General features: G+C 35.2%; 4 protein-coding genes across 5 annotated transcripts; 3 read left to right on the top strand and 1 right to left on the bottom strand.

Moving 5' to 3' along the window:
* Nucleotides 1-12391: 12391 nt before the first annotated feature.
* LOC141660087 (uncharacterized) lies at nucleotides 12392-13390 on the bottom strand. The gene is made up of 2 exons (XM_074467050.1): nucleotides 13338-13390; nucleotides 12392-13055 (listed from the first exon to the last, which is right to left on the bottom strand). Exons 1-2 carry the CDS (start codon nucleotides 13388-13390, stop codon nucleotides 12392-12394), a joined length of 717 nt encoding a protein of 238 aa, XP_074323151.1.
* A 170-nt stretch (nucleotides 13391-13560) lies between these two features.
* LOC141724056 (delta(8)-fatty-acid desaturase-like) lies at nucleotides 13561-16967 on the top strand. The gene is made up of 2 exons (XM_074526045.1): nucleotides 13561-13888; nucleotides 15451-16967. Exons 1-2 carry the CDS (start codon nucleotides 13855-13857, stop codon nucleotides 16779-16781), a joined length of 1365 nt encoding a protein of 454 aa, XP_074382146.1. The 5' UTR covers nucleotides 13561-13854; the 3' UTR covers nucleotides 16782-16967.
* A 796-nt stretch (nucleotides 16968-17763) lies between these two features.
* LOC141724055 (delta(8)-fatty-acid desaturase-like) lies at nucleotides 17764-21205 on the top strand. Of its 2 annotated transcripts, none has more exons than XM_074526043.1 (3): nucleotides 17764-17903; nucleotides 17985-18068; nucleotides 19704-21205. In XM_074526043.1, the coding sequence occupies exons 2-3, from the start codon at nucleotides 18035-18037 to the stop codon at nucleotides 21032-21034; spliced, it is 1365 nt and encodes a 454-aa protein (XP_074382144.1). In that variant the 5' UTR covers nucleotides 17764-17903; nucleotides 17985-18034; the 3' UTR covers nucleotides 21035-21205. The 2 variants fall into 2 exon arrangements, with proteins under 2 accessions (XP_074382144.1, XP_074382145.1); XM_074526044.1 differs by having other exon boundaries at nucleotides 17776-18068; nucleotides 19704-20039; nucleotides 20142-21205.
* Nucleotides 21206-22454: 1249 nt separating this feature from the next.
* On the top strand, nucleotides 22455-26811 carry LOC141724054 (UDP-D-xylose:L-fucose alpha-1,3-D-xylosyltransferase MGP4-like). The gene is made up of 4 exons (XM_074526041.1): nucleotides 22455-23156; nucleotides 24294-24455; nucleotides 25023-25238; nucleotides 26288-26811. The coding sequence occupies exons 1-4, from the start codon at nucleotides 22677-22679 to the stop codon at nucleotides 26498-26500; spliced, it is 1071 nt and encodes a 356-aa protein (XP_074382142.1). The 5' UTR covers nucleotides 22455-22676; the 3' UTR covers nucleotides 26501-26811.
* The last annotated feature ends 103 nt before the right edge of the window (nucleotides 26812-26914 follow it).

The following is a 26914-nucleotide window of genomic DNA, read 5'->3' as shown; positions in this document are numbered from 1 at the left end:
ATCGGAACCAAGCGATCCACATATCAAAACGAAGCTTACGACACGCTCTAGCTAAAAATGGCAATGTTACAGATTGTTTGTTAAGTTTTCTTTCCTGAAAACTAAGAACAAGCAGTTGAATAAAAATGGGCATTACGACGGCTATGTTTACGCGATTACCAATGTTTAAACTACTCCAATTAACCACCAACCAACTCATAACCATCAATACAACAAAAATTCACCTAAACCATACCACATCAGTCCATAACCTCCAAGTTTTTCAACTCAAACAACCACAATCAATACCTATGAACTATAATCAAGCTTCAATTACCAAAACACTTCCAAATCAAACCAAACTACTAATAATCACAATCCATGCTTCTCATTTCACAAAACCAACCATTAAACTTAATAAAAAATAAATTAAAGGCTAGGTTTTGAAGTTTATACCTTCCTTGGGAGGTGTTAAGTTGCTAGGAAGCCTTAGGGAGCCTCCTACAAGCCTGATCTTTCCAAAGAAATCAAGAACACAAAGTTAGGCTTTGAAGTTTCTAAAAGTCCGATTGAAATAACTGTAAAAATGAGGGTCTTACCTTGCTTATTTGGACAAGACTTGTGAACAAGAGTTGTAGGCCATCTCAATACCTTTACAACTAGATATAGAACACAATATTTGAGTGAGAAATGAAGGAGATACATCAGTTTTAATGTGCTAGTTTTTGTTTTGGCCGAGAGTAATGGAAATGGGGGAGGAAATGCTTTTGCTTTCTTGTGTTGGTGGAATAATGTGGTGGATAATGATGGGTTGTCTTGATATTTTTCTAGGTTAATAATAAACAAAGGAGTTAGTGGAAGATGATCTCACCATTTGCCATGTGTTGGTGATTTGTGGTGAGATGAGATCATCCCTAGTTAACTATATAATTAACTAGCCATTCCTTCCTAACTATCACTTTATTTCTTGTTTGATCAACCATCCACTTGCCTTGCCACTTGCAAAGGTATTTACAAGAGTTGTTATTCATTTCTTTGTCCGGTTATTACTCAATCTCATTGATCGTTTGGTTAAATACCTTAATGGTTTTATTGATAAAATCTTCTTGGTATTTTTAATACCTAAATTAATTCTCCTTTATAATCCTTGAATTTAAAATCCTTCATCTTAATATTAATTTCTTAAATCCCTTAATGTCTGGTGGAAATCTCGGGGAAAAATAAAAATGCTCATTTTCGAAATCTGACGGCTTTTACATACACTTATTTTCTTTATGGAATACTAATACGATCTTAGAATTTCCATAACAGTACCCTATATATCGTGGTCTGATAATTTTTCTTAATCAGCATTGTCAGCAAAAGTTACTATTCATCCGGGTTTCAAAAATTTCCAAAAATTGGGGTTATTACAGTCTCCCCTCCTTAAAAGGATTCTGTCCCGGAATCAAATAGAAAACAGTTGGGGATGCTTTTCTAGCATTGTGCCTTCTAACTCTCAAGTCAATTTTCCATATTACGGTTCTACCACCAAACTCTGACTAGTTTGATAACCCTTCACCTAAGCACTTGTCCTTTTTCGATCTAAAACCCTTCCTGGTTGCTCCATATAGGTTACGTCTGGTTGCATGTCTATGCGCTCATACGCCCCTATTTGTCTGGCATCCGAATTACACTTCCTTAACATTGATACATGGAACACGTTATGAACTTGCTACAGGTTCGGGGGTAGGGCTATCTCATATGCTAACTTCCCAATACGTCTTAATACCTCAAAGGGTCCAACAATTCGAGGGTTTAGTTTTCCTTTCTTTCCGAACATCATCCATCCTTTCCAAGGGAATACCTATAACTGCACTAGGTCCCCTACTTCCTACTCTTTGTCCTTTCGTGTCAAATCAACATACTTCTTATGTCCATCTTGGGCTACTACCAGTCGCCCTCTGATTAGATCTATTATATCCCTGGTCCTTTGGACCACTGCTGGTCCGAGCATCTAGCGCTCTGCAACTTTATCCTAACATAAGGGAGATCGACATTGTGTTCCCTCAAGGATCTCATAAGGTGACATCTCGATAATGACATATGATCTATTATCGTAAGAAAACTCAATCCGCGTTAAGTGATCATTCCAAATTCTTTCAAGTCTATTTCACAGACTCTCATAATAGCTTTTAGCATTATAGCTTTTGCTTCTCAATACCCATTCTTTTCCAGTTCGTAATCGGTACTATCTTCCGTACAGAATACTATTCTAGATATACCTTTACTCGCTAGAGTTTTATAACCTTTTAATAATCGCATCAACCTTAGTATCACGAACGCGTTAGAATAGGAATACCATCGTACTTGGTACCACTTCATCTCTAGCTGCCATCATCTTCGAAAGCTTGGTCCTTCGTATAGAAGTAAAAGAATTTATTGAGAGATCATTATGATCATGAACACTTATTCTATTGCATAGTTAGTACAGAAGGTGGCCAGCCTTTAGTACTTGACAAGCAATTAAACAACATGTGGTATCCTACTAGGCTTCTATCACACAGATAGATAGTCATTCGGCAATACCTCCCCTTCTAGAAGGGTTGTTCTTCTCAGCTTACATGAAATGAAAAGAAGAGAAAAGAACGAACTGAAGAGAATTGTATATATGAAAAAAATACTGCCATAAAATATCTGGCTTGGAATGTACCTCTGAACTATAAAGGTTTGGCATAGGAGAACAAAACGTATACGTATATATATCAACATCAAGTATTATAACATCACATTCCACCTGCTTAAATATTTTTGCTATTCCGTCCATCATTCTATGGACCCATGCTCTTGCTCTAGCTTATACATAATCACCCTTGAAACTCCCTCGAGAACGAAAATCGAATCGGGGATTTCATTCTAGACCTCATCGTTACTAGAATCCATTTCTATACCACAACCTTCTTCGTATGGGTAATACTACTCTTTATCGATAAGAAGGAATAAATATATCATAGGTAAATGTTCGTCTTAGTCGGTCTATCATTAATAACTTATACATCACCACGACCCGATTAGTTGTACTCAATCTTAACATCCATTCCAATACAACTCTCACGGTTGTAATAGGCTCATTACTCGCAGAATCATTGCTGCATTACTATAGTCCACCACGGACCTACTATAGTCATTCGTTTTCCATGAAATCTTAATATCTAACCATACAAAGTCCATAGCTATCGTATCCAATTTTTCTAAGGAGTCAACATGATCACCGTTCATGATTCATGAAGAACACTCCTGAACTTGATGTACATATGACATGAAGCAGATAAAATTGCAGAAGAGTTTCAATGAAAGCAACGATATCAGGTTAATACCATTATTAACCATATGTCTTTATTGGGAGACATGAAGCTCAAAGGTCCATTTAGTCCTTTCGTAACATGGTCCTGGCTTATCTCAAGATAGGCTAAGATAGATAGCCCGCTCACGGCCATTACATGAATTAAATCTTTACTAAACTACTATTACGGTTGAGTATCGCATAGTCATCAGAAGGAATGTCAATCTTTCAAACCATAATACAGCCTTCACGACTTTAACCATCGTCACTGTATTCCTCTGGCACGAGCGCCTATAATTGCTCTCTTACACTTAGAGTGTCGACCACCTCTTTAGCCTTTCCTGATAGCAAAATTTCCTTACAATCAAGTCATTTTAACCACCTCCAACTAAATTTTCTACCTCATTTCAATCACTGCTTATGTGAAAATGCTTTTCTTAAGTCCCGGTGAGAAAAAAAATCACCATTTTTCCATAAGTCATTGCCTTAGTCTTTAGATGTGAACATTGTCACGACTGACTCTCGATCATACTTAGGACGTCTCTTACCTTGGGTCCTTCTCGTTTTCACCAATCTCGACCCTCATTGGGTCGATCTATACTTTCTTATGGTCCAACACGTGCCCCACCTGGCATTATTATAATTACGTCATATTTCCTTTATCAAAATTTCTATTCTTGAGAACTTTGAATATTACCTTTCTCCTTGTAAAACCTTTAAGGTTATCCTTAAATCCTTCACCAGGTACACCCTAGGTACAGGGCATATCAAGATACCATTTACTAATACCAGAATCATTGTCTATATAGTTCTGAAAACTTTTTCCACTGATCTTTAAAGGTTGTTGTTGCCTTAGTCCTTCATTCCGTACTACCCAAACTCATAATGTCCCTATTAAGGGTGAAATGCCATCCTTTATGCATCCCCCCATGGTTCATCTCAAGCTATTGAGGTTATATCCTTAATTCCACCTTTAAAAAGGTACTTGCATCCTTACATGGATAAATCAAGTCATATATCCCTGATAAGGGTATCTTATTCAATTATTCCCACCTCGATAGTATATGCCTAATTTCACAATAATATCTGTATTCAAAATGAAGTCAATCAATATGGCCTCCAAAAGATAACAATGGTTATCCGCTTTTCTTGCCTGATTCAGTAATGATAACAGGGATGTTCTAGAAGATATTGGTTGTGTTCAACGTGAACTTTTTAGTTCTAACTACTCATTTACCTCTTTTATTTATCTCAACAGTCATCTCAATGTTGGGATATCTTTTATACCTGGTGTCCCCTTTTTGGGTATCAATTCACATGCGTTACTTACACTTCACATTCTTGAAGGTCAATTCTTTCATCCAATTTCCTAATTTCTTACTTTCTTGTCTCCTCAATCTATCTGCGTCTCATTATTTATCCTTCAAACTATCTCAAGGTTTCCTCGAATCCTCCCAACTTAAAGGGGATAAGATATATGTATCTCTTATGCCTTCAACCATCAACTTTAACTCATGGTGAATCACGCTCATCCTGACGATTGCATACTTTTCTATTTCTATTGCTACGAGTCTTTAGGGTTTCCTCATACCCAACTCCCTTATCATTCCTCAAACTCGATTGCCTTTATATTCCTTTCCACTTCAGTTTCTTTTTTTTATTACAATCATTTCATGAACCCATTAATCATTGACTTCAAACATCACGTTGTTCTGGGATTCGTGTCCTCAGGACGAATCTTGCCAACTTTTACCACTTAGATTCATAATTCATCATACTCGTCTGCCTTGGTTCTGGCTCTAAAGCTTTTACACTATCTCTATAATCTTGGGAAGTACTTTCCCCAAAATAATTGATTGAACTTTAATCGGTTTATTATAACGTCTGGTCCCGTGTCTTTCTTGGCCTTTCACCAACGGGTGGCCTCTCTCTTAGGAAGGTAAGTGAAAAAAAAACAGTATTTTTCGCTTCGTCAATCATTTAGAATCTCAAATGATTCCTATATTTCCTTTAGCTAGGCTCTTGCCTCGATTGGGTCAACTTGTTCCATGGAACACTGAGAGCTTAGCGACTTAAAGGTCCTGAAAGAATTTCCCACTACATTGTTTCCTCAGGGTGGTGGTTGGGGGGTAAAAGTATAAGTTCTGTTTAGGCAGCTCCATGAATTTCCCCATAGGAGTACCGTCCTGGTTTCCCTATCTTGCTCGACTTCTATTTTCTCGATATGAAATGTTTCATCCTTCCCCCATAATCAAAGTTATCTTATACGTTAAAATCCTTGTTTTCCATTTCATTATGTTATGGGCTCTTTCTTTCTTGATATGGATCTCTTCTCCAGTCATTGACTCTCTGCCTTCATTCATTACTTTTTCTTGGCACAATATGATCTTTTTCAATAATTCGGGATGTATTACAATCTCAAACAGCTTTTCGGTATCGGCTCCGATTACCTTCACTTCTATTTCTATTTTCTCAAAATCTCTTATCAACTCTCCCCAAATACATTTTCATCTTGAGTCTCTCCTTTATACTAAGGGCATTAGCCACCATTTTGGCTTTCCCTGGATGATAAAGAATCTCATAATCATAATCCTTGATTAGCTCCAACCACCTCCTCTGGCGTATTTTAAGCTCTTCCTGCGTGAAAATGTACTAGAGCATTTATGGCTTATGTAAATCTCGCACTTCTCTCCATACAAGTAGTGCCTCAAATCTTTAGGGCAAAACTATTGCCATAAGCCCAAGCTCATGGGTGAGGATATCGAATTTTATATTCCCTTAATTGTCTTGACGCGTACGCGATTACCTTGTTGTGTTGTATAAGAAGCACCCTAATTCCTTATGCGAAGCGTCAATACAAATCACAAAATCTCCTTTTCCATCCGGTAACGCCAACATAGGAGCCGTCACCAACCTTTGCTTCAGTTCTTGAAAGTTGTTCTCGCATTTCTCTGTCCATTCGAACTTCTCAGTCTTATGAGTAAGCCGCGTTAAAGGGGCTACTATCTTTACAAACTTGAACGAACCTCCGGTAGTGACCGACCAATCCTACCTCTAGTAGTTTCCCTAACCATGGTTATCAATTCTTCAGTGGTCCTTTATTCATTCTTGTCAGGATCCCCCACAGGATCCTCCTCAGCAACAATCCCTTCTAAGACAACATCCTCAACCGCTACATCCTCAATATGAACATCATCCGGTCCCTTGTTAGGACGCTCTATCGGATCCACAATCTGATCCCCAATATGTAGTAAAATATCATCGCGATGTTGCTCCTCAACCTCAGGGTTCGGAGTCCCGCTACCATATACGATAACGAACTACACTTCTATCACGATATTTATAAGGGTTCCCATAAGGGTTTTAACTGTCAGTACTACGTTAGGTAGTCCGACTATGAACTTGGCAAGAGTTCTTATTATCTTAGTGAACTTATTATTTTAACGTCACATCATCTCTGAGGTTTATAACGCTTAGCTCTGATACCATTTCTGTAACACCCCCAAATCCGGGGTCGGGGATTCGGGTTGTCATGAGTTCCGTTTCCCTTATCAATACTTAATCTTAACAGTCAACCAACTACTGAGTACTGTGACCCCACAATATACACAGACACACCACAAGTTATAGTCTCGGAGATGAATACCAAAAGTAACACAAGTTATTTTATTCCACAGTTATAAACCGTTACACCTTAAAAGGGTTTCTGAATAAATTTACATTTCTTTGCCATTATTACAATTCATATAGATACATAAGTCTGGTACATCAGAAGTTGAAAGCCTAGCCTATTGGTAATTTCTACCTCAGCTACAGCGGCATCAACGCTTCCAGAAAACTGCGGAACGTTTCCTAACCGCTTGCGAATTGGAAGCTTGGTCCTGTTCATCTTTTCTATCTGTTGTTGTGTGATGAAAGAAGAAAGCAAGGGTGAGCAACAAGCCCACCGAAATAATATATATAATAATTAACAATATATGAGCATTCTCATAGTACTCATGAAAGTCTTGGTCAAGAAGAAATGAACCAAGTTTGAAATCTTAATGCGACAAAGTCGCAAAATATTCAGTATATATATACATATATACTTCCCAAATCTTGGAAGTCCTCTTCCATGCATAATACACACAGAGTTCCAGTATATAACTATATAAAATATCGTTACAAGGTGATCTCATATATCTAACCTTGTCTCAACGTTTTTCTGAAAATCTTTGTCATGCATTAGATAATCATTTACTAGATATAACTTGAAAAGATGAAGTTACAAGATACTCCAATATACTTATATCTTTTCCGAATACTACTTGAACTACCACCGTTCAAGGTATAACCAGTTCAAAAGTTCATCACATAGATGAGACTACAAGATAAGATTTGAATAGATTCAATCTTTGAAATATCATTCAAAAGAAATGAAGTTACGAGATACTTCATTAAGTCCCGATATATATATATATATACACCTATATATATATCTCATACTTTCCTCGGAAACCTCTGTTAAGAAAAATATAAACAGAATTATAATATCCAATGAATTTGGAAAGAAGAAATCCTTAGCATAAACCTGATATCTTGCTGATCAGGCAAAAATACCAATAAGTAACCTTTTCTACTAGTAGATGGACGAATTCCCCACTGGTCATCGCCCTGGCCGCATTAGGACCTATGCTGGACTGCCACTCAGCCACTTACGCATTGATGGACTCCCACTGAGCCACTTACACTTTTATGGACGCCCACTGAGCCCATGTTGCTTATGCCGACTCAAATAGATGGACTTACTTCCCGAATGTTGGGTAAGTAATCAATTCATTTATCAAAACAGCAACCTCGTTGCGAATATAAAATACACCACAGAGTCGGATCCCTTAGATTTTTGAGTGAGTATTCAAGTCCCCTTCAAAAAGGAAGATCTTAAATTTGAAAATGAGTTTTGGGATCCGCTCTAACCTTTAAAAATCATTTTGAAGACTCAAAAACATTTTTAAGAATGTTTGGAGTAATGCTGATTTTATGAAATAAATCAGTCCCGATATATTAGAAAATATCTGAATATTATTATTTAAATAATATTCCCATAAAGGATATTCTCTATAAAAATAATTGAAGTAGAAGTTTTAAAGCTCATACTTGAAATGAATAATAAATAACCAAAGATATACTTATACGAAAGTACGATCTTTATTTGAATAATCGAAAATAAGTTTGATTATCGAACATTATTCTTTAATAAAATAAAGAATATTATTTAATAAAATGAGCGGAGTCATAAGTCCTCGAATGAATATTCAAAATAATATTCATTAAATAAAATAAGCGGAGTCATAAGCCCTCGAATGAATATTCAAAATAATATTCATTAGATAAAATAAGCGGAGTCACAAGTCCTGAATGAATATTCAAAATAATGTTCATTAAATAAAATAAGCAGAGTCATAAGTCCTCGAATGAATATTCAAAATAATATTCATTAGATAAAATAAGCGGAGTCATAAGTCCTCGAATAAATATTCAAAATAATATTCATTAAATAAAATAAAGTTATCGAATAAACCTTATTCGATTAATAGTTTTGAAAACTATATCTGTATATATATATATATATAAATAAATATATATATATATATATTATACTCGGGAACATCGACTCCCGATTTAGAAATATGTTCACCTTTGGGTCCCCTATACTAAGGGTATAGAGCATAGGTATTATGCAACTTATAAGCAATTGAATCAACAATTAGATATCAAGATTACGAAACAGACATGCATATATACCATATCAACATGCTCCAATATATCGTAAGATTTGCTAATAACAATCATGCACTTATCACAAGATAATGCATATACATATATACATCACAACAACAGTATAACGGGTAGAAAACTTGCCTGAGTGCTCCGGGGTAGACTTAAGCTTAGAGTGAGTCCAGTAACCTATGAACAATAACATAAGCCGGAATTAAACCACGTTCGCATAAGAAACTAGACTTTATCCACTTAGACCCTAATGTTCGCTTATACGCTTAACGATTTGCGTTAATCGTTCGCACACCCTCGGCTCATCGTTCCTAATCCACCTTACATAATTGTTTCGTAATTCAATTAGTCTTTTAGGGGACTTAAACAAGGTCTCAAAGTAAAGCGAGGGGTAAAGATTCGTTCGCGAAACGCCGTTACTTAAAACGGTCGTTTCTCCTAAACCGTACATCGGAACCAAGCGATCCACATATCAAAATGAAGCTTACGACACGCTCTAGCTAAAAATGGCAATGTTACAGATTTTTTGTTAAGTTTTCTTTTCTGAACACTAAGAACAAGCAGTTGAATAAAAATGGGCATTACGACGGCTATGTTTACGCGATTACCAATGTTTAAACTACTTCAATTAACCACCAACCAACTCATAACCATCAATACAACAAAACTTCACCTAAAACATACCACATCAGTCCATAACCTCCAAGTTTTTCAACTCAAACAACCACAATCAAGACCTATGAACTATAATCAAGCTTCAATTACCAAAACACTTCCAAATCAAACCAAACTACTAATAATCACAATCCATGCTTCTCATTTCACAAAACCAACCATTAAACTTAATAACAAATAAATTAAAGGCTAGGTTATGAAGTTTATACCTTCCTTGGGAGGTGTTAAGTGTCTAGGAAGCCTTAGGGAGCCTCCTACAAGCTTGATCTTTCCAAAGAAATTAAGAACACAAAGTTAGGCTTTGAAGTTTCTAAAAGTCCAATTGAACGAACTGTAAAAATGAGGGTCTTACCTTGATTATTTGGACAAGACTTGTGAACAAGAGTTGTAGGCCATCTGAATACCTTTCCAACTAGATATAGAACACAATATTTGAGTGAGAAATGAAGGAGATACAATAGTTTTAATGTGCTGGTTCTGTTTTGGCCGAGAGTAATGGAAATGGGGGAGGAAATGCTTTTGCTTTCTTGTGTTGGTGGAATAATATGGTGGATAATGATGGGTTGTCTTGATATTTTTCTAGGTTAATAATAAACAAAGGAGTTAGTGGAAGATGATCTCACCATTTTCCATGTGTTGGTGATTTGTGGTGAGATGAGATCATCCCTAGTTAACTATATAATTAACTAGCCATTCCTTCCTAACTATCACTTGGTTTCTTGTTTGATCAACCATCCACTTGCCTTGCCACTTGTAAAGGTATTTACAAGAGTTGTTATTCATTTCTTTGTCCGGTTATTACTCAATCTCGTTGATCGTTTGGTTAAATACCTTAATGGTTAATTGATAAAATCTTCTTGGTATTTTTAATACCTAAATTAATTCCCCTTTATAATCCTTGAATTTAAAATCCTTCATCTTAATATTAATTTCTTAAATCCCTTAATGTCTGGTGGAAATCTCGGGGAAAAATAAAAATGCTCGTTTTCGAAATCCGACGGCTTTTACATACACTTATTTTCTTTATGGAATACTAATACGATCTTAGAATTTCCATAATAGTACCCTATATATCGTGGTCTGATAATTTTTCTTAATCAGCATTGTCAGCAAAAGTTACTATTCATCCGGGTTTCAAAAATTTCCAAAAATTGGGGTTATTACAGTCTCCCCTCCTTAAAAGGATTCTGTCCCGGAATCAAATAGAAAACAGTTGGGGATGCTTTTCTAGCATTGTGCCTTCTAACTCTCAAGTCAATTTTCCACTTTATGGTTCTACCACCAAACTCTGACTAGTTTGATAACCCTTCACCTAAGCACTTGTCCTTTTTTGATCTATAACCCTTCCTGGTTGCTCCATATAGGTTACGTCTGGTTGCATGTCTATGCGCTCATACGCCCCTATTTGTCTGGCATTCGAATTACACTTCCTTAACATTGATACATGGAACACGTTATGAACTTGCTACAAGTTCGGGGGTAGGGCTATCTCATATGCTAACTTCCCAATACGTCTTAATACCTCAAAGGGTCCAACAATTCGAGGGCTTAGCTTTCCTTTCTTTCCGAACATCATCCATCCTTTCCAAGGGAATACCTATAACTGCACTAGGTCCCCTACTTCCTACTCTTTGTCCTTTCGTGTCAAATTAACATACTTCTTATGTCCATCTTGGGCTACTACCAGCCGCCCTCTGATTAGATCTATTATATCCCTGGTCCTTTGGACCACTGCTGGTCCGAGCATCTAGCGCTCTGCAACTTCATCCTAACATAAGGGAGATCGACATTGTGTTCCCTCAAGGATCTCATAAGGCGACATCTCGATAATGACATATGATCTATTATCGTAAGAAAACTCAATCCGCGTTAAGTGATCATTCAAAATTCTTTCAAGTCTATTTCACAGACTCTCATCATAGCTTTTAACATTATAGCTTTTGCTTCTCAATACCCATTCTTTTCCAGTTCGTAATCGGTACTATCTTCCGTACAGAATACTATTCTAGATATACCTTTACTCGCTAGAGTTTTATAACCTTTTAATAATCGCGTCAACCTTAGTATCACGAACGCGTTAGAATAGGAATACCATCGTACTTGGTACCACTTCATCTTTAGCTGCCATCATCTTCGAAAGCTTGGTCCTTCGTATAGAAGTAAAAGAATTTATTGAGAGATCATTATGATCATGAACACTTATTCTATTGCATAGTTAGTACAGAAGGTGGCCAGCCTTTAGTACTTGACAAGCAATTAAACAACATGTGGTATCCTACTAGGCTTCTATCACACAGATAGATAGTCATTCGGTATTACCTCCCCTTTTGGAAGGGTTGTTCTTCTCAGCTTACATGAAATGAAAAGAAGAGAAAAGAACGAACTGAAGAGAATTGTATATATGAAAAAAATACTGCCATAAAATATTTGGCTTGGAATGTACCTCTGAACTATAGAGGTTTGGCATAGGAGAACAAAACGTATACGTATATATATCAACATCAAGTATTATAACATCACATTCCACCTGCTTAAATATTTTTGCTATTCCGTCCATCATTCTATGGACCCATGCTCTTGCTCTAGCTTATACATAATCACCCTTGAAACTCCCTCGAGAACGAAAATCGAATCTGGGATTTCATTCTAGACCTCATCGTTACTAGTATTCTGGACGAGCTTGGACAGTTCGTCTGCCTTCGCATTTTCCTCTCTGTTTATCTGGAAGATGGTTGAGTCCGGGATGGTTTCCAGGATTGCTCTAACCATTTCCTGATACCGGGCCAATTTGGGATCTTTTGCGACATATTCACCATTGGTTTGCCTTACCACAATCTGAGAATCACTATAAATTGTTAAATTCCTTACTCCAAGGGATTTGGCTAACCTGAGTCCGGAGAGTAGAGCTTCATATTCAGCCTGATTGTTTGTTGCCTTGAAGGCGAAGGTTATGGCCTGCTGGATTGTGAATCCGCCCGGGCTGGAAAGGATCAGGCCGGCCCTGGACCTTTCGGCTGTAGCCGAACCATCAACATGTAATGTCCAAGAATCCCGGTTGCTAGCCTCTTTTTCTTCTTCGGATCGGGGTTTAGGTGTCTCCGGGATTTCCGGAAAGGTGCATTCCACGACGAATTCGGCCAACGCCTGGGCTTTTATAGTTGTCCTTGGGATAAATTTGATATTGAACTGGCTTAATTCAATTGCCCAATTGACTAACCTCCCGGAGGCATCTGGCTTATGGATGATTTTGCGAAGTGGTTGATTAGTGATTAACCTGATTTCCCGGCCTTGGAAGTATTGCCTTAGCTTCCTGCTCGAGTGCACAAGAGCCAATGCGAATTTTTCCAAGTATTGCCTTTGTTGCCTTTTGGACTGTAGGGCATCTGGACGCCTAGGATGCGTCAGAGTACTACCAGATCCGGACCGTAGGAACGTTCTGGATCCCGGATACCTGGACGGTGGTGATGTTGCCACGTGTCCTGGGCCCTTCCAGGTTAAAGCTGAGTACTTCCCGGGCTCTTGCCACGTGTCCTGGGCCCTTCCTATTATTGGGCCTATGCTATCAAGTTAAAAATTTGGTACACGAAAATACGAAAATATACGGACGTTTATAGATGACACTGTACGTTGCCAGGTTAGTCCCATGACCAATGTAACATAATATATAGGTTTAAAATAAAATATAGTTAAAACACTAAAATACAAAGATGGCCGAAAACGTGAAATGGTCGACGTAGAGACGCGGTTGAATATATGTATGAATTGATACACATAATTGTCTGCAAGTACGTAGTCAGTGGTAGATAAGTAGATATTTATTTGAAGGTGGCAAAAGCCTGGAATGTAGATACTGTCTATCTAGGCTAGGAGTACACACAATACATTAGTATACACATGCATTGCAGTGAAGCTTTCCTTCTTTTGATTCACATTTCTTAAACCTCCCCCCCTCTATATAGTAACTCATTATTTCCTTTACTTCCTGTTCAAGTACTCATCTCTCCCTTCTCTTTTTCATCTCTCAAACCCCCCCCCCCCCCCCCCATCTTTTCAGATCCTTGCTTTTACACTTTGTGGATGCATCTCTATATATTATAGCTTTTTAATCAATGACTATCTCTCCTCCTTATACTCTTATTGAAGGTAAATTATTTTTTTTTTGTTTTTTATTATTCATTGTTTTGGTATTTTATTATAAGAGTAAGTATGTGGTTTCTATATAATGGATTGTCCTGTTTTTTTTTTTTTACCTTTTTGCTCTGTTTTTGGTAGGATGTGTTTTTAATTATGTGATATTCTCCAATCTGGACTTTTGAACTTGAGCTGTAGAGCACATTTTGGAATTTTTAAGTTTGGATCCTTATGTGTATATAATATTAAGTGTTGATTTGAGATCTGACTGTGCACAACGTGTACTGTGTAATGTTTACAAATTATGAGCAAGGTAAGAGGTATCAAAATGTTCTTAATATAATTTTAAAATTAAATAAAACTTTGTATTGTTATTTACCTGAATACAGGGACTTGGACTTGATTGAGATAATAGTAATCATTGCATTATGTATAATTCACTGAGAACCATTTCATTCCTTCAATTTGATTTATATTTTACAACATGATTTCAACTCCCCGGAGGGAATCAATACTCAACAGTTGTGTGATGATTATGACATTTAGTTTAATTGCAATATTTCTGTAGATAGATCTGTTTCATAAGTTTTAAGGGATCTATCTTATAGTTTTAGAGTACTGTTATAATCCTTGTTAATTTGGTATTTTTATTTCCTGATTATACTTATATGTGTTGTAATTAATAAATATATGTTCTAATAGAATCAGAATAACAAAAAATAAGTCATTTATATACCTTACAATCAAGTATAAACAACTATAATAAAAACAACTATAATAAAATTTAGCATGAGAAGCAAAAGAATTCTTAAAACACTGGAGGTATCTTATGGCTGTATATTAATTTGGTACTTAATTATATCAACAAACTGATAAGTTGATGATTTGCCTTTCCTTACAAATTTGTTTTTACTACTTTAGGTCAGTGGGGACATGTAATAGACATGTGGCTGGTGGGTATCTATTTCTTCATATACATTACACACCATAACAAAGTTTGTGGCTCCTGATTATTTGCTAATGACTACACATACCTTTTTATTGTATTTTAATTGAAACCTCCTACTTTCAGGTTTATCAAATATTAGTGGGCATATTCCTCTATTGTACATAAGATCCTATTTTTGGTAATTTTACTATGATTAGTTAGACTGTATCACATGGCTACCTGACCTTTTCTCCCTTAATCTGTGGGTCCTACTTGTCATGAGTCATGGGGTTTCTTAACAGCAGTGTTTTGGCCCATCAGGATTTAATACCTTATGAAATTATATCTTCAAACTATTATATTTTATTTTAATTCCCTAGCTTAACTTATATATTCTGATTATTTTCAAACGAGGATAATAGAACCGAGAACCAGAAAATTAGGCTTAACCACTAAATTTTGTATAATAGAAAACAGAACATGTATGACTTTCAACAGTATTGTAAGGTAATATAATCTAGCCATACAAGTGTTTATTATTTTCATGGTCATATTTGGTAAAAGGTTTCTTCATTGGTGATTGAAATAGCTTGTCTGAATTTATTTATTTTTACATAATTAACAAATTTGGAGTTTGTTTTTCCAGAAATGGGCTCTATGGTTGGTGACAAAAAGTACATTACATTTGAAGAGTTGGAGAAGCATAACAATCCTGATGACCTCTGGATTTCTATCCTTGGCAAGGTTTACGATGTCACGCAATGGTCTAAGATACACCCTGGTGGAGATGTCCTTCTCTTGAATATGGGTGGCCAGGATGTGACTGATGCGTTCATCGCATTTCATCCTGCAATTGTTTGGGGACGTCTTGACAAGTTCTTTAATGGTCATCATATCAAAGATTACAATGTGTCTGATGTGTCAAAAGATTACAGGAAACTTGCTTCTGTGCTGGTGAAAGCTGGGGTGTTTGAGCAAAAAGGCCATATTTTTTCCTATTTACTTTGTTTTGCTACTTTGTTGTTCTTTGGATGTGTGTATGGTGTGTTGAAATCAGACAGCTTCAGTATTCATATGTTGTCAGCTGCAATGTTGGGACTTTCGTGGATTCAGATGGCGTATTTAGGTCATGATTCAGGGCATTATCAAGCATTGACAAGTCGCAGATGGAACAAAATTTCTGGGATTTTAATTGGGAACTGTGTTACTGGTATAAGCATTGCGTGGTGGAAGTGGACTCATAATGCTCACCACATAGCTTGCAATAGCCTCGACTATGACCCTGACCTCCAACATTTGCCGATGCTTGCAGTTTCTGACACATTATTCCAGTCGATTACATCAAAGTTTTATGATAGGAAATTGACATTTGATCCAGTGGCGAAATTCTTTATTAGTTATCAGCATTTGAGCTACTATCCAGTAATGTGTGTTGCAAGGGTTAATCTGTACTTGCAGACTTTGTTATTGCTGACCTCAAAGCGAAAGATAGCAGATAGAGGGCTTAACATATTTGGAACACTAGTGTTCTGGACTTGGTTTCCTCTACTTATTTCGTGCTTGCCTAATTGGCCAGAAAGAATCATGTTCGTGCTGGTAAGCTTCTGCGTGTGTGCAGTACAACATGTTCAATTTACTTTAAACCATTTTGCTGGAGACACCTACGTAGGTCCTCCAAAGGGTACTAATTGGTTTGAAAAACAATCCGAAGGCACAATCAACATTACGTGTTATCCATGGATGGATTGGTTTTACGGAGGGCTGCAGTTTCAGGTTGAGCATCACTTGTTTCCTCGTCTACCTCGGGGACAATTGAGGAGCATTTCTCCTCTAGTGAAAGAGCTTTGCAAGAAGCACAATTTGCCATACAGGAGCCTGTCATTCTATGAGGCTAATGTAACAACTCTCAAGACACTCAAGACTGCTGCAATGCAGGCCAGGGGATTGCTCTGGGAAGCTGTCAATACTCATGGATGAGAATTTTCGAAAGCCTGTCATACCAGATCACCATGGATTTTTATTGATTGGTTAGGCGAGAAATTAAAAAGAGGGCCTTCTTCAACTGCTTTTTTATTGCAATTTTCATATTGTGATGTGGTTACTATGAAAGACCTTTATCTAAAACTTATTAATATAAAAAGTTTAATAACTTTAATTGATCAATTGCAACATTTTTAACTATTAGTACATACTAACAATTTAGAATTCCAACATCTCTCGACAATTACATGCCAACAATCAATAATATCCACCTTTTTTAAAAAAAAATAGAAAAATAAAAAAATCACAATGTAGAAGATAATTTAAATTAAATTCGAATAATTTCATTACAGAATTAAGTATATTTACAATTTGTTTAAGGGTCTGTTTGTGAACGGGCTTATAAGTTACTTATAGCTTATAAGCCCGTAAGTACTTATCTCCAACTGTTTGTCGACCCTACTTATAAGTTGAATTTACAACTTATAAGCTGATAAGTTGAATGTTAGTAATGACGTACTTTTTCTCAACTTATTTTGATTTTTTACTTTTTTTTATTAATTCTAGTTTTTAAATATATGTTTTTAAATGTTAAGTTAATTTAAAAGTCATGAATAAAGATAATAATATTTAAAAATTATTTATTTTAGTTCATTTAAGTTAAAAAAAATCTGACTTATAAGTAAAATTAACCAAACACTTACATAACTTATAAGTATTAATCTATTTATCACTTTTAAGTCACTTATTAATTTTAAGTCATAAATTACTTATTTTAAAATTTCCCAAACAGACACTAAATTTCGTATGTCATCCTATTATAGTAATATTTCCTAAAATAATACAGTATTGTGTTTAAATTTTAAACGGCTCATCAAATATCGAACGAGTAAAAACCAGTCCGGGCCCCTCAGTATAGATACATTGTCTGTAGGTAAGTAGGAGATATTTATAGAAAGATAGCAAAAACTGTGAGGCTGTTCCGGTAGATACTCTCTGCTAGTACACACAATACATTAGCATACACATGCATTTCAGTGAACCATTCCTTTATGTCCTTGACATTTCTTAATGTCCGGACCGGAGCTTTCAATATACTAGTTAAACATTAAATCTTAGGCAGGCTCGCTTCTCATTTCTCTCTCTTGTATTTACTGTTCAAGAACTAATAAGTATATCCCTCTCTTTGTCTTTTCATAGATCCTTGCTCCTACACTTTGTGGATGTATTGAAAACACGGATTTTGTTCAATGACTATCTCCCCTCCTTCTACTCTTGTTCAAGGTAATGCATTTTTTATTCATTTGATGATATGTTCTGTATATATGTATGTTTCAAGTCGGAGGTCTTTGCGGAAACATTAATTAATTTGATTATGGGTACATTTTATCGTTCTTGGACCTGCTCTAAGGTTGATGCTATAGTTCTGGTTTGATGTGTATATCTGGGTTTTGTTTTGTAAATGGGTTGCCAGTTTCTTCTTTTGGTAAAATGTATATTTTGATAGGTGATATACCATGTGATCATACATGGATTAGTTTACTCGAGTTATATACATATATTTGAAATATTAAGCTTGGATCATTCTGTGTATAATTTATTTATTGTCTCGATTGAGATCTGAAAGAAATGAGATGGGTAGTGTTGCTTTTACAGATTATATTTTTGGTTTTTCTTTTTAATTTTGTTTTGAACTTTATTTTTACTTGTTATATAGAGCACATATGTGAATTAATCTGACCTAACTATCTTCATTCTTTATTGATAGATCTGTTTGATAATTTTCAAGAGATTTCAATTTTTTATAATTATCATTTTGCAAGTAGAATGAGATTTTTATTAAGAAGAAATGACTAATGGTCTTTAAATCATGTTTGCTTTAATATTGAAAATGTGATTAAACCAATATGATTTTTCCAACTTTTGTGAAGTGGGGTATATTAAAGGCAAAGTGTTGAATTGTTCTCCTGTATTGTGCACTCAGAAAAGAGAATGTAGATTTTGTGGTTGATAATTTTTGCTAATAAAATAAATACATCATCATTTAATACTAAATTTTATTTAGTTTCATTTATTGTGTAACATTTCAAGATATATCAATCTTCTACACAAGAAAGTATTTAGATCATACAACCAATTTGTAAAGGATTTAGCTTAGCTAGGAATATCCTTTAGATAAACTAAGATCCCACTTTTATAATAATGGAGATGATAAGTTATATGTGAATATCATCAGATGACACATGGTAGCTGACCCTTTCTCCAACAATACAAAGAACCCTCATGTCATGAGTCATGGGGTTTTTCTTAGCAGCAGTGTCTTGGCATATCTGCAGGATAGTTCCCAATGTATTCAAACTTATATTTTTTAGTAGGTTGTCACCTTATTAGACCCGCCCATACACAAATAGAGGATATTGTGACAAGAAATTATTAAAAGGAACAAAAATTGAAGATGTATCGAATCTGACTCATGTGAATTTTACAATTTTATTTTTTATAATAACAAGTCATACAAGTAAGAAACAAAAATTAAAAATGTATCGAATCTGACTCATATTGTGCAATTTTTTTTTTTTAAAAGTAACAAGTCATACAAGTAAGAAACAAAAATTAAAGATGTATCGAATCTGACTCATATTGTGCAATTTTATTTTTTTTAAAAGTAACAAGTCATAAAAGTGTCTCTATTTCTTCCATCGTTTTGGCGAAAAAAACTAGTTCAAATTTCGGTGGAAACATGTGTACGAGATATGTACAGAGTGACATCTAAAGGAGTCCTAAAATCGTGCTTACCTTGGAAAAAAGATTTCCAAAGTCTCTGTATATCTTGGTCGTACATGTAATTGGTTTCTTTATGGGTTGTTGAATTATATAAAAAATCTTAAATTATAATCCACATGTACTTTGTATTCCCAGAAATGAGCTCTATGGATAGTGAGAAGAAGTACATTACAATAGAAGAGTTGGAGAAGCATAACAAGCCTGATGACCTGTGGATTTCTGTCCAGGGCAAGGTGTACAATGTCACGCAATGGTCGAAGGTACACCCTGGTGGAGAAGTTGCACTTTTGAATATGGGTGGCCAGGATGTGACTGATGCATTTATCGCTTTCCATCCGAGTACTATCTGGCGACGTCTTGAAACATTCTTTAATGGTTATTATATCAAAGATTACAAGGTTTCTGATGTGTCAAAGGATTACAGAAAACTTGCTTCTGAATTGGTGAAAGCTGGGATGTTTGAGAACAAAGGTCATATTGTTATCTATAATCTCTGTTTTGTTAGTTTGATGCTTTATGGATGTGTGTATGGAGTGTTGAAATCAGAAAGCTTTGGTGTTCATATGTTATCAGCTGCATTGTTGGGTTTTTCATGGATTCAAGTGGCGTATTTAGGTCATGATTCGGGGCATTATCAAGCAATGACGACTCAAGGATGGAACAAAATGGCTGGAATTCTGATTGGAAACTGTATTACTGGTATAAGCATTGCTTGGTGGAAGTGGACTCACAATGCTCATCACATAGCTTGCAATAGCCTGGACTATGACCCTGATCTCCAACATTTGCCAATGCTTGCAGTTTCGGATACTTTTTTCTGGTCAATAACATCAAAATTTTATGAGAGGAAATTGACATTTGATCGGGTGGCCAAGTTTTTTATTAGTTATCAGCATTTGACCTACTATCCAGTAATGTGTGTCGCAAGGGTGAATCTGTATTTGCAGACTTTGTTATTGTTGTGCTCAAAGCGAAAGATAGCGGATAGAGGACTTAACATACTTGGAACACTTATTTTCTGGACATGGTTTCCTCTACTTGTTTCGTGCTTACCTAATTGGACCGAAAGAGTCATGTTTGTGCTTGTAAGCTTTTGCGTCTGTGCAATCCAACATGTCCAATTCACCTTGAACCATTTTGCTGGAGATACTTATCTAGGTCCTCCCAAGGGAACTAATTGGTTTGAAAAACAATCGGGAGGCACGATCAACATATCGTGCTATCCGTGGATGGATTGGTTTTATGGAGGGCTGCAGTTTCAGCTCGAGCATCATTTGTTTCCTCGTCTACCTCGAGCACAATTAAGGAGCATTTCTCCTCTAGTGAAAGAGCTTTGCAAGAAGCACAATATGCCTTATAGGAGCTTGTCATTCTATGAGGCTAATGTGACTACTCTAAAGACACTGAAGTCTGCTGCTCTGCAGGCCAGGGGATTGCTGTGGGAAGCTGTCAATACTCATGGATGAGGATTTCAGAAGCTTTTTTTTTGTTTATTGAGAAATTAAGAAGAGGACCTCCTTTATCAGATAATGATTGTAATGTCATATGATTCCTCTGTTACTATGCAACCTCCAGCTCTATGGGTTATTTTAAACCCCTATGCTAGAGTTTTATATATGCTTCTGTAGTTCTTCCCCTTTCTTAATTTTTTTAAAAATGCTCGAATTACTAAGTTTTAATACTCATGCGCTTAATGAGTACATAATTTATTGGTATTAATTCAAAAAAACTCAAATGATTACTTGTTTTATTTCATTCCCTCAAGATTTGAAAAGAAATGTAAAAGTGTCCATGAAAGTTTTCGAAACCATTCGTAAATGAAGATGTATAACAGCATCTGCAACGGTATTGGTTGTAATTAGTTGGTTAAACCGGAGATAATATGTAAAATTTGTTGAATCCCTGAGACATTATATTTCGAAGATATTAAATATATTGGTTAGTTATATTTTGAAAATAGTATGTTATTAAAATTTTATATTGTTATGAATTAAATATATTACTTCAATATGGTAATAAATGATTAATTTTTTTTTACAGGTTTGTAGTGATTCAACAAATATAGCTAATATCAAGATGACTATATTTATAAATAAGGGGAATGTATCATTGGAGATGAATATTTTTTACATAATTTCTATATTTTTTATTTATAATATGTATTAATGATTTTTAGGCAAGGGTTTTACATGATTAGAGATGCTCTAACATACATGTTTAATAATTTTTCATAATGAAATAGGACGTTAGGACTCGCGAGCATACACATGCACTCATAAATAACAACGAAACAAATGTCATATTAGCTTCTTCGAGAAAATTTTTGAAAACGAATTTGAAATATCGTGAACTTCTCAAAATTGAAAGTACCTAAATTATTTAGCGAGAATTGCATCTCGCACCCTTATATTTGGCCAAAAATTAATTTTGTATTCCTATTTTCATAAATTGTAATTTGCATTTTTTTACTTTGAAATCCGTTTCAAGTTACACTCTTTTTGCCAAATTTTGTCAATTTTTTTACCTAAATTATTGTTTTCAACAACATATATAATTTATTATTAAAAAAAAGATGAGATATATTATTGGAAACATCAATTTGAGCTAAAAAATTAGACAAAAAATGTGTGAAGCGGATTTCAAAGTAGGGGATATAAACTGTAATTTATGAAAATATATATACAAAATTGAGTTTTGATTAAATATAAAGGGTACAAAATACATTCTCTCAATTATTTATATTTATAGATAAAACCAAACATCCCAGACGACAAACAAATCTCAAACTTGTTTAATACCGATCCAACCAAACTTTTTTTTTTTGCCAAGTATCCAACCAAACTTATCTAACGTTACTTATACCCAAAAATACCCAAAGGCTACAGCCCAGCACGAGGTCCATATAAATCTGCAGCAGCCCAGTAATAAATACATGTAAGTCCTTCGTAGTAGCGCCAAAACCTCTTCACTTCACACAGCATCAAGATCTCATCTTACTTCCAAATCCAAGTTTTGTATATACACACTTCACACACACATATAAAATCTTGTGTGTGTTTATATTCATGTACAGTTCTAAATTGTGTTGATTAATCAGAAATTTCAAGAATGTCTACATCTCTTCATCAAAGAACACTCCCAACTACTCTCACTGACCCATATCCAAAATCACCCAAATTTTCACAAAAGCCCGGATCTTTTTTTACCCGAAACAATCTTTTAGCCCTCTTTTCTCTCCTAATAATTCTTGGGTTTTTATTCCCATACATTTCTACTTCAATACCCTCTTCTTTGGTTTCCTCAAATTCCAAGATTTCTGAGTCTAAATGGAAGGCTTACACACTTTCTGAAGCTGTGGCTTTTGTGGGGACTAATGGGACTGTCATTGTTTGTGCAGTGAGTCAGCCTTACTTGCCCTTTTTGAATAATTGGTTGATTAGTATTGTCAAGCAGAAGCATCATGATAAAGTGCTTGTTATTGCTGAGGATTATGTCACCTTGTTTAAGGTCAATGAGAGGTGGCCTGGTCATGCTGTGCTTGTTCCGCCCGCCCCGGATGCTCAGACTGCTCATAAGTTTGGGTCTCAGGTAATCTTTGTGTTTTTGGATAGTAATTTGTGTGTAGTTAGTGTTTATGTTGGATTTGATTGGTTCTGTTTGGTATGAGAGTTGAGTTTGAAAATTTGTTTTGAGGGTGTTAAAGATTTGAGCTTTAGGAGTTTGATCTTGATCTCAGTTTTTGTGATCTTGATCTTAGTTTTTTAATCTTGATTTGGATAGAGGGTACAGGAATTTAAGTTTGAGATGTGATCTTGATTTTTCCAGTGATGCAATGCTATGAGATATTAGTATTACTAAATTACTTTTAGTGTTAGGAGCTTTATTGTTTTAGCTTGGTTTAACACTTAGAAAAAGCTAAGCTGCAGCTCACTTGTTATGTGAAAAGCTTACTTTAGAAATTTTTTGTGCCCTTCGTAGGCATCAACAAGCAAAAGACATGTTATTTGCAAGTCTTATTCATAGGCATCAACAAGCAAAATATATGTTCTTTGTAACTTGTAAGTCTTATCGACTACTCATCTTTAACCCATCTTTCCTCGTAGGGATAAAACAAGATTATGATCACTATAAGATTATGATCACTATGGTTGTATCTACTAACTAGTTATGTCTAATGCTAATTTATCCATACGCATATCAACTAACAAATGAATAATTAATTGTCCTTCCCTCTGTTCTTTTGTTTTGGTTATGTAATATGTATATTATGGTTCCCCTTTATCTCCCTTCTATCAACAGAATGATGTAGGAAATTCCTTTCTCAATTACTATATTTCCATTCAGACAAAGGTTTGTAATACTGGCTATGCATTTTCTACAATAGGTAGGTTGCTTTTGTAGCAAGAGTCCACTTCATGTTGGTTTTGTAGACAGTACACCTATTGTGTATTTTACTATTGATACCATAGACGAGGTTCACTCAAGAATAGACTAATAGTTAGCGTAGAAAACTTTTGTTTTTCGGTGGTCACTAGACTGGGAAGCACAGTTTTCTCTTCTCATGTATTTCCAGTTCATGTTCTTTGGCTTGGAAGGGAGTAACCATTTTCATATTCTATATATGTTTTCAGTTGTTAGATTAAATATGGTACTATGTGTCAAGTTTGTATAGACTTTATATACGTATCTCACTTTATAGAATTAATCTGATTACCTTAAGTACAGGGTTTTTTTAATTTTACATCCCGGAGGCCACGGCATTTACTGCAGATCTTGGAGCTTGGGTATAACGTCATGTACAATGATGTCGATATGGTTTGGTTAGCAGATCCATTTCCTTATTTACAAGGGAAGCACGATGTTTACTTCATGGATGACATGACTGCAGTAAGGATTACTACTTTGCCTCTCATTGCAGCACGTGCACATCCATATTTAGATACGTAGGATTATTCATATCCATGGGGAGAAAAAAAGAATTTGGAGTAGTTGTAGAACATTACCAGATACATAGGTACACGTTATCTAGTATGAAGTAATTAAATGATAAAATTCAGAAGAAAACCTAGTAATAGAAAGTCTGAAACCATTTACTAATAAAAACTAAAAAGAAATCGAATTGGAACTACTTTAATTGTCACGAGTTATTTTCTTCAGGGTGCATAAATCCTTGAAGAAATTCCAAGTAATTTTTAGAAGTGAAACAGTCTACACAGGATGATCTTCGAGATAATTAAGGTAGATTAATTAATGTAATGTTGCCCTTATATAAATTTTTTTAAAATGCAACTTGATATTAATACATGCATCTACTAAATAACTGCATTACTCTAATTAAGTTCATTTATGGTTCAAACTGATGCTTGGAAGTGATAGCATATGGCCATGTGCATATTACCTGTCTTTGTGACAGTTAATGATTTAACTAGTGATCAAAATTTCATTTGCAATCAGGTGAAACCTCTGAACCACTCTCATGCTTTGCCACCTCCAGGGAAAAAAGGAAGGCCCTATATTTGCAGCTGCATGATCTACATGCAACCAACTACTGGCGCAAAACTGGTCATGAAAAAGTGGATTGAAGAACTTCAGGATCAGCCATGGTCAAAAGCGAAGAAAGCTAATGACCAACCAGGTTTTAATTGGGCTTTGATGAAAACTGCAGGAGAGGTATGCTAATTTTTCTTTTTATTGGTGTTTGTGAATAATCCTAATAACCTTGAAGTTAACTGCATATAATATACATGGAGCAAGTGAGCTTAACAATCAAAATCAGTAGAACCTGAATTGAAACTAAATACGGCCGTAAATGTAAAAAAGTCCATTAATGGTAATAGTCCAACAGAAAATGAGATAATACAGTTAAGCAACGATGTTTGCTAAATAAATTCAGGGAAACATTTGAGGTAACTAGTAAATGAATTTAATGGACAAAGAATACATATTCCATATACTTACTCTCAGCCCTCATGTACTCTTACATTCTTGATAAAATCTTATTAGATGCGTCATAATTACTACTAAGTTTATTAAAACACAAGCAGTAGGGATGCAGGACAGCTTATAGAGAAAGATGGAATATATGAGATAAACAATAATAACAATAACTTGAGTGATCCATTCGAGGAAGAATCACTACCCCAAGGGTTCCCCGACTACAAAAGGAGAATTTAAGATGGATCACAACCTATGAACAGAGAGACCTAGTTCAAAATTCATTATTCAATAATGTTCCAATAATCTAGTCTTATAATATGAGGTCTTTAACGACTTATATAGGGAATATAAACCCTAAAACGTAACTCAATGGTCATAGATAAGGCCAGTAAACAAGTGGGCGTATTATTAATAAATTATATATTTTATTATCTACTAGCACCATATACAAAACATATAGATAAATATACCATTTATAATTACACCAAATATAGATGATTAATTAATGACAATTATATAAACTTTCCACTTCCTTCCCCACCAAGTAGTATGAGATTGCTCTTAGTAATTTTTATTTTCCTTCCCCTGAATTCCTGCTATTATTGTTCTGAAAGTCGGTGCTTTCAATTCAAGTATTCAACTTTAGGTTGCAATGTTTGTATAGATGCGCAAATATAAATGCCATCATTTCACCTTATGCGCTGGCTTCCTTTAAAATTTCTTATATTGCCTGCAATGGAACTTAAAAGCATTATGTTCATACATATATGAAACTGTTTCAGGTGGATCTGTATCTGCTTCCTCAGGCAGCATTCCCAACAGGTGGATTATACTTTAAGAACCGAACTTGGGTAAAGGAAACAAAGGGAATGCACGTTATCATTCACAATAACTACATTATTGGTTTTGAAAAGAAAATAAAACGATTCAAAGAATACGGCCTATGGTTGGTGGATGGTCATGCCTCCGAGTCCCCCCTTGGCAATATATCATGAACTTCAGTACCCTAACAGGAATCCTATGTTGAATACATTAGGACACTTTTCACTTACCAGTATGACCGCACGACGTATCAAGCCACAGTGCACTAATATTGAACAAAGGCACATGGAAACAGAAGTCATACTGATTCACTAACAAACTTATTTGTCATACTAAATCTAATTTTTCAAAATGAGTGTACGATTATGGATTTAATTATTCAATTCAATTTAATGTTTACAAACTGTAGAATGATACAGGTTATGTAAACTTTATATACTAGTTGCTATGTGATATCATATTTTGTATGTGTATATGATACAAATGTTTGGAGAAGGATGACCTACAGTTAGGCCTCCCTTAGCTTTTTTAGCATTGGTCGCAATTGATATCTATAGTAATTTAAATGTGCATCTTTTAGTTGCCCA

Source organism: Apium graveolens, chromosome 5 (assembly GCF_009905375.1).
Source record: "Apium graveolens cultivar Ventura chromosome 5, ASM990537v1, whole genome shotgun sequence".
NCBI lineage: Eukaryota > Viridiplantae > Streptophyta > Magnoliopsida > Apiales > Apiaceae > Apium > Apium graveolens.
This window is presented reverse-complemented; position numbering and strand designations above follow the sequence as displayed.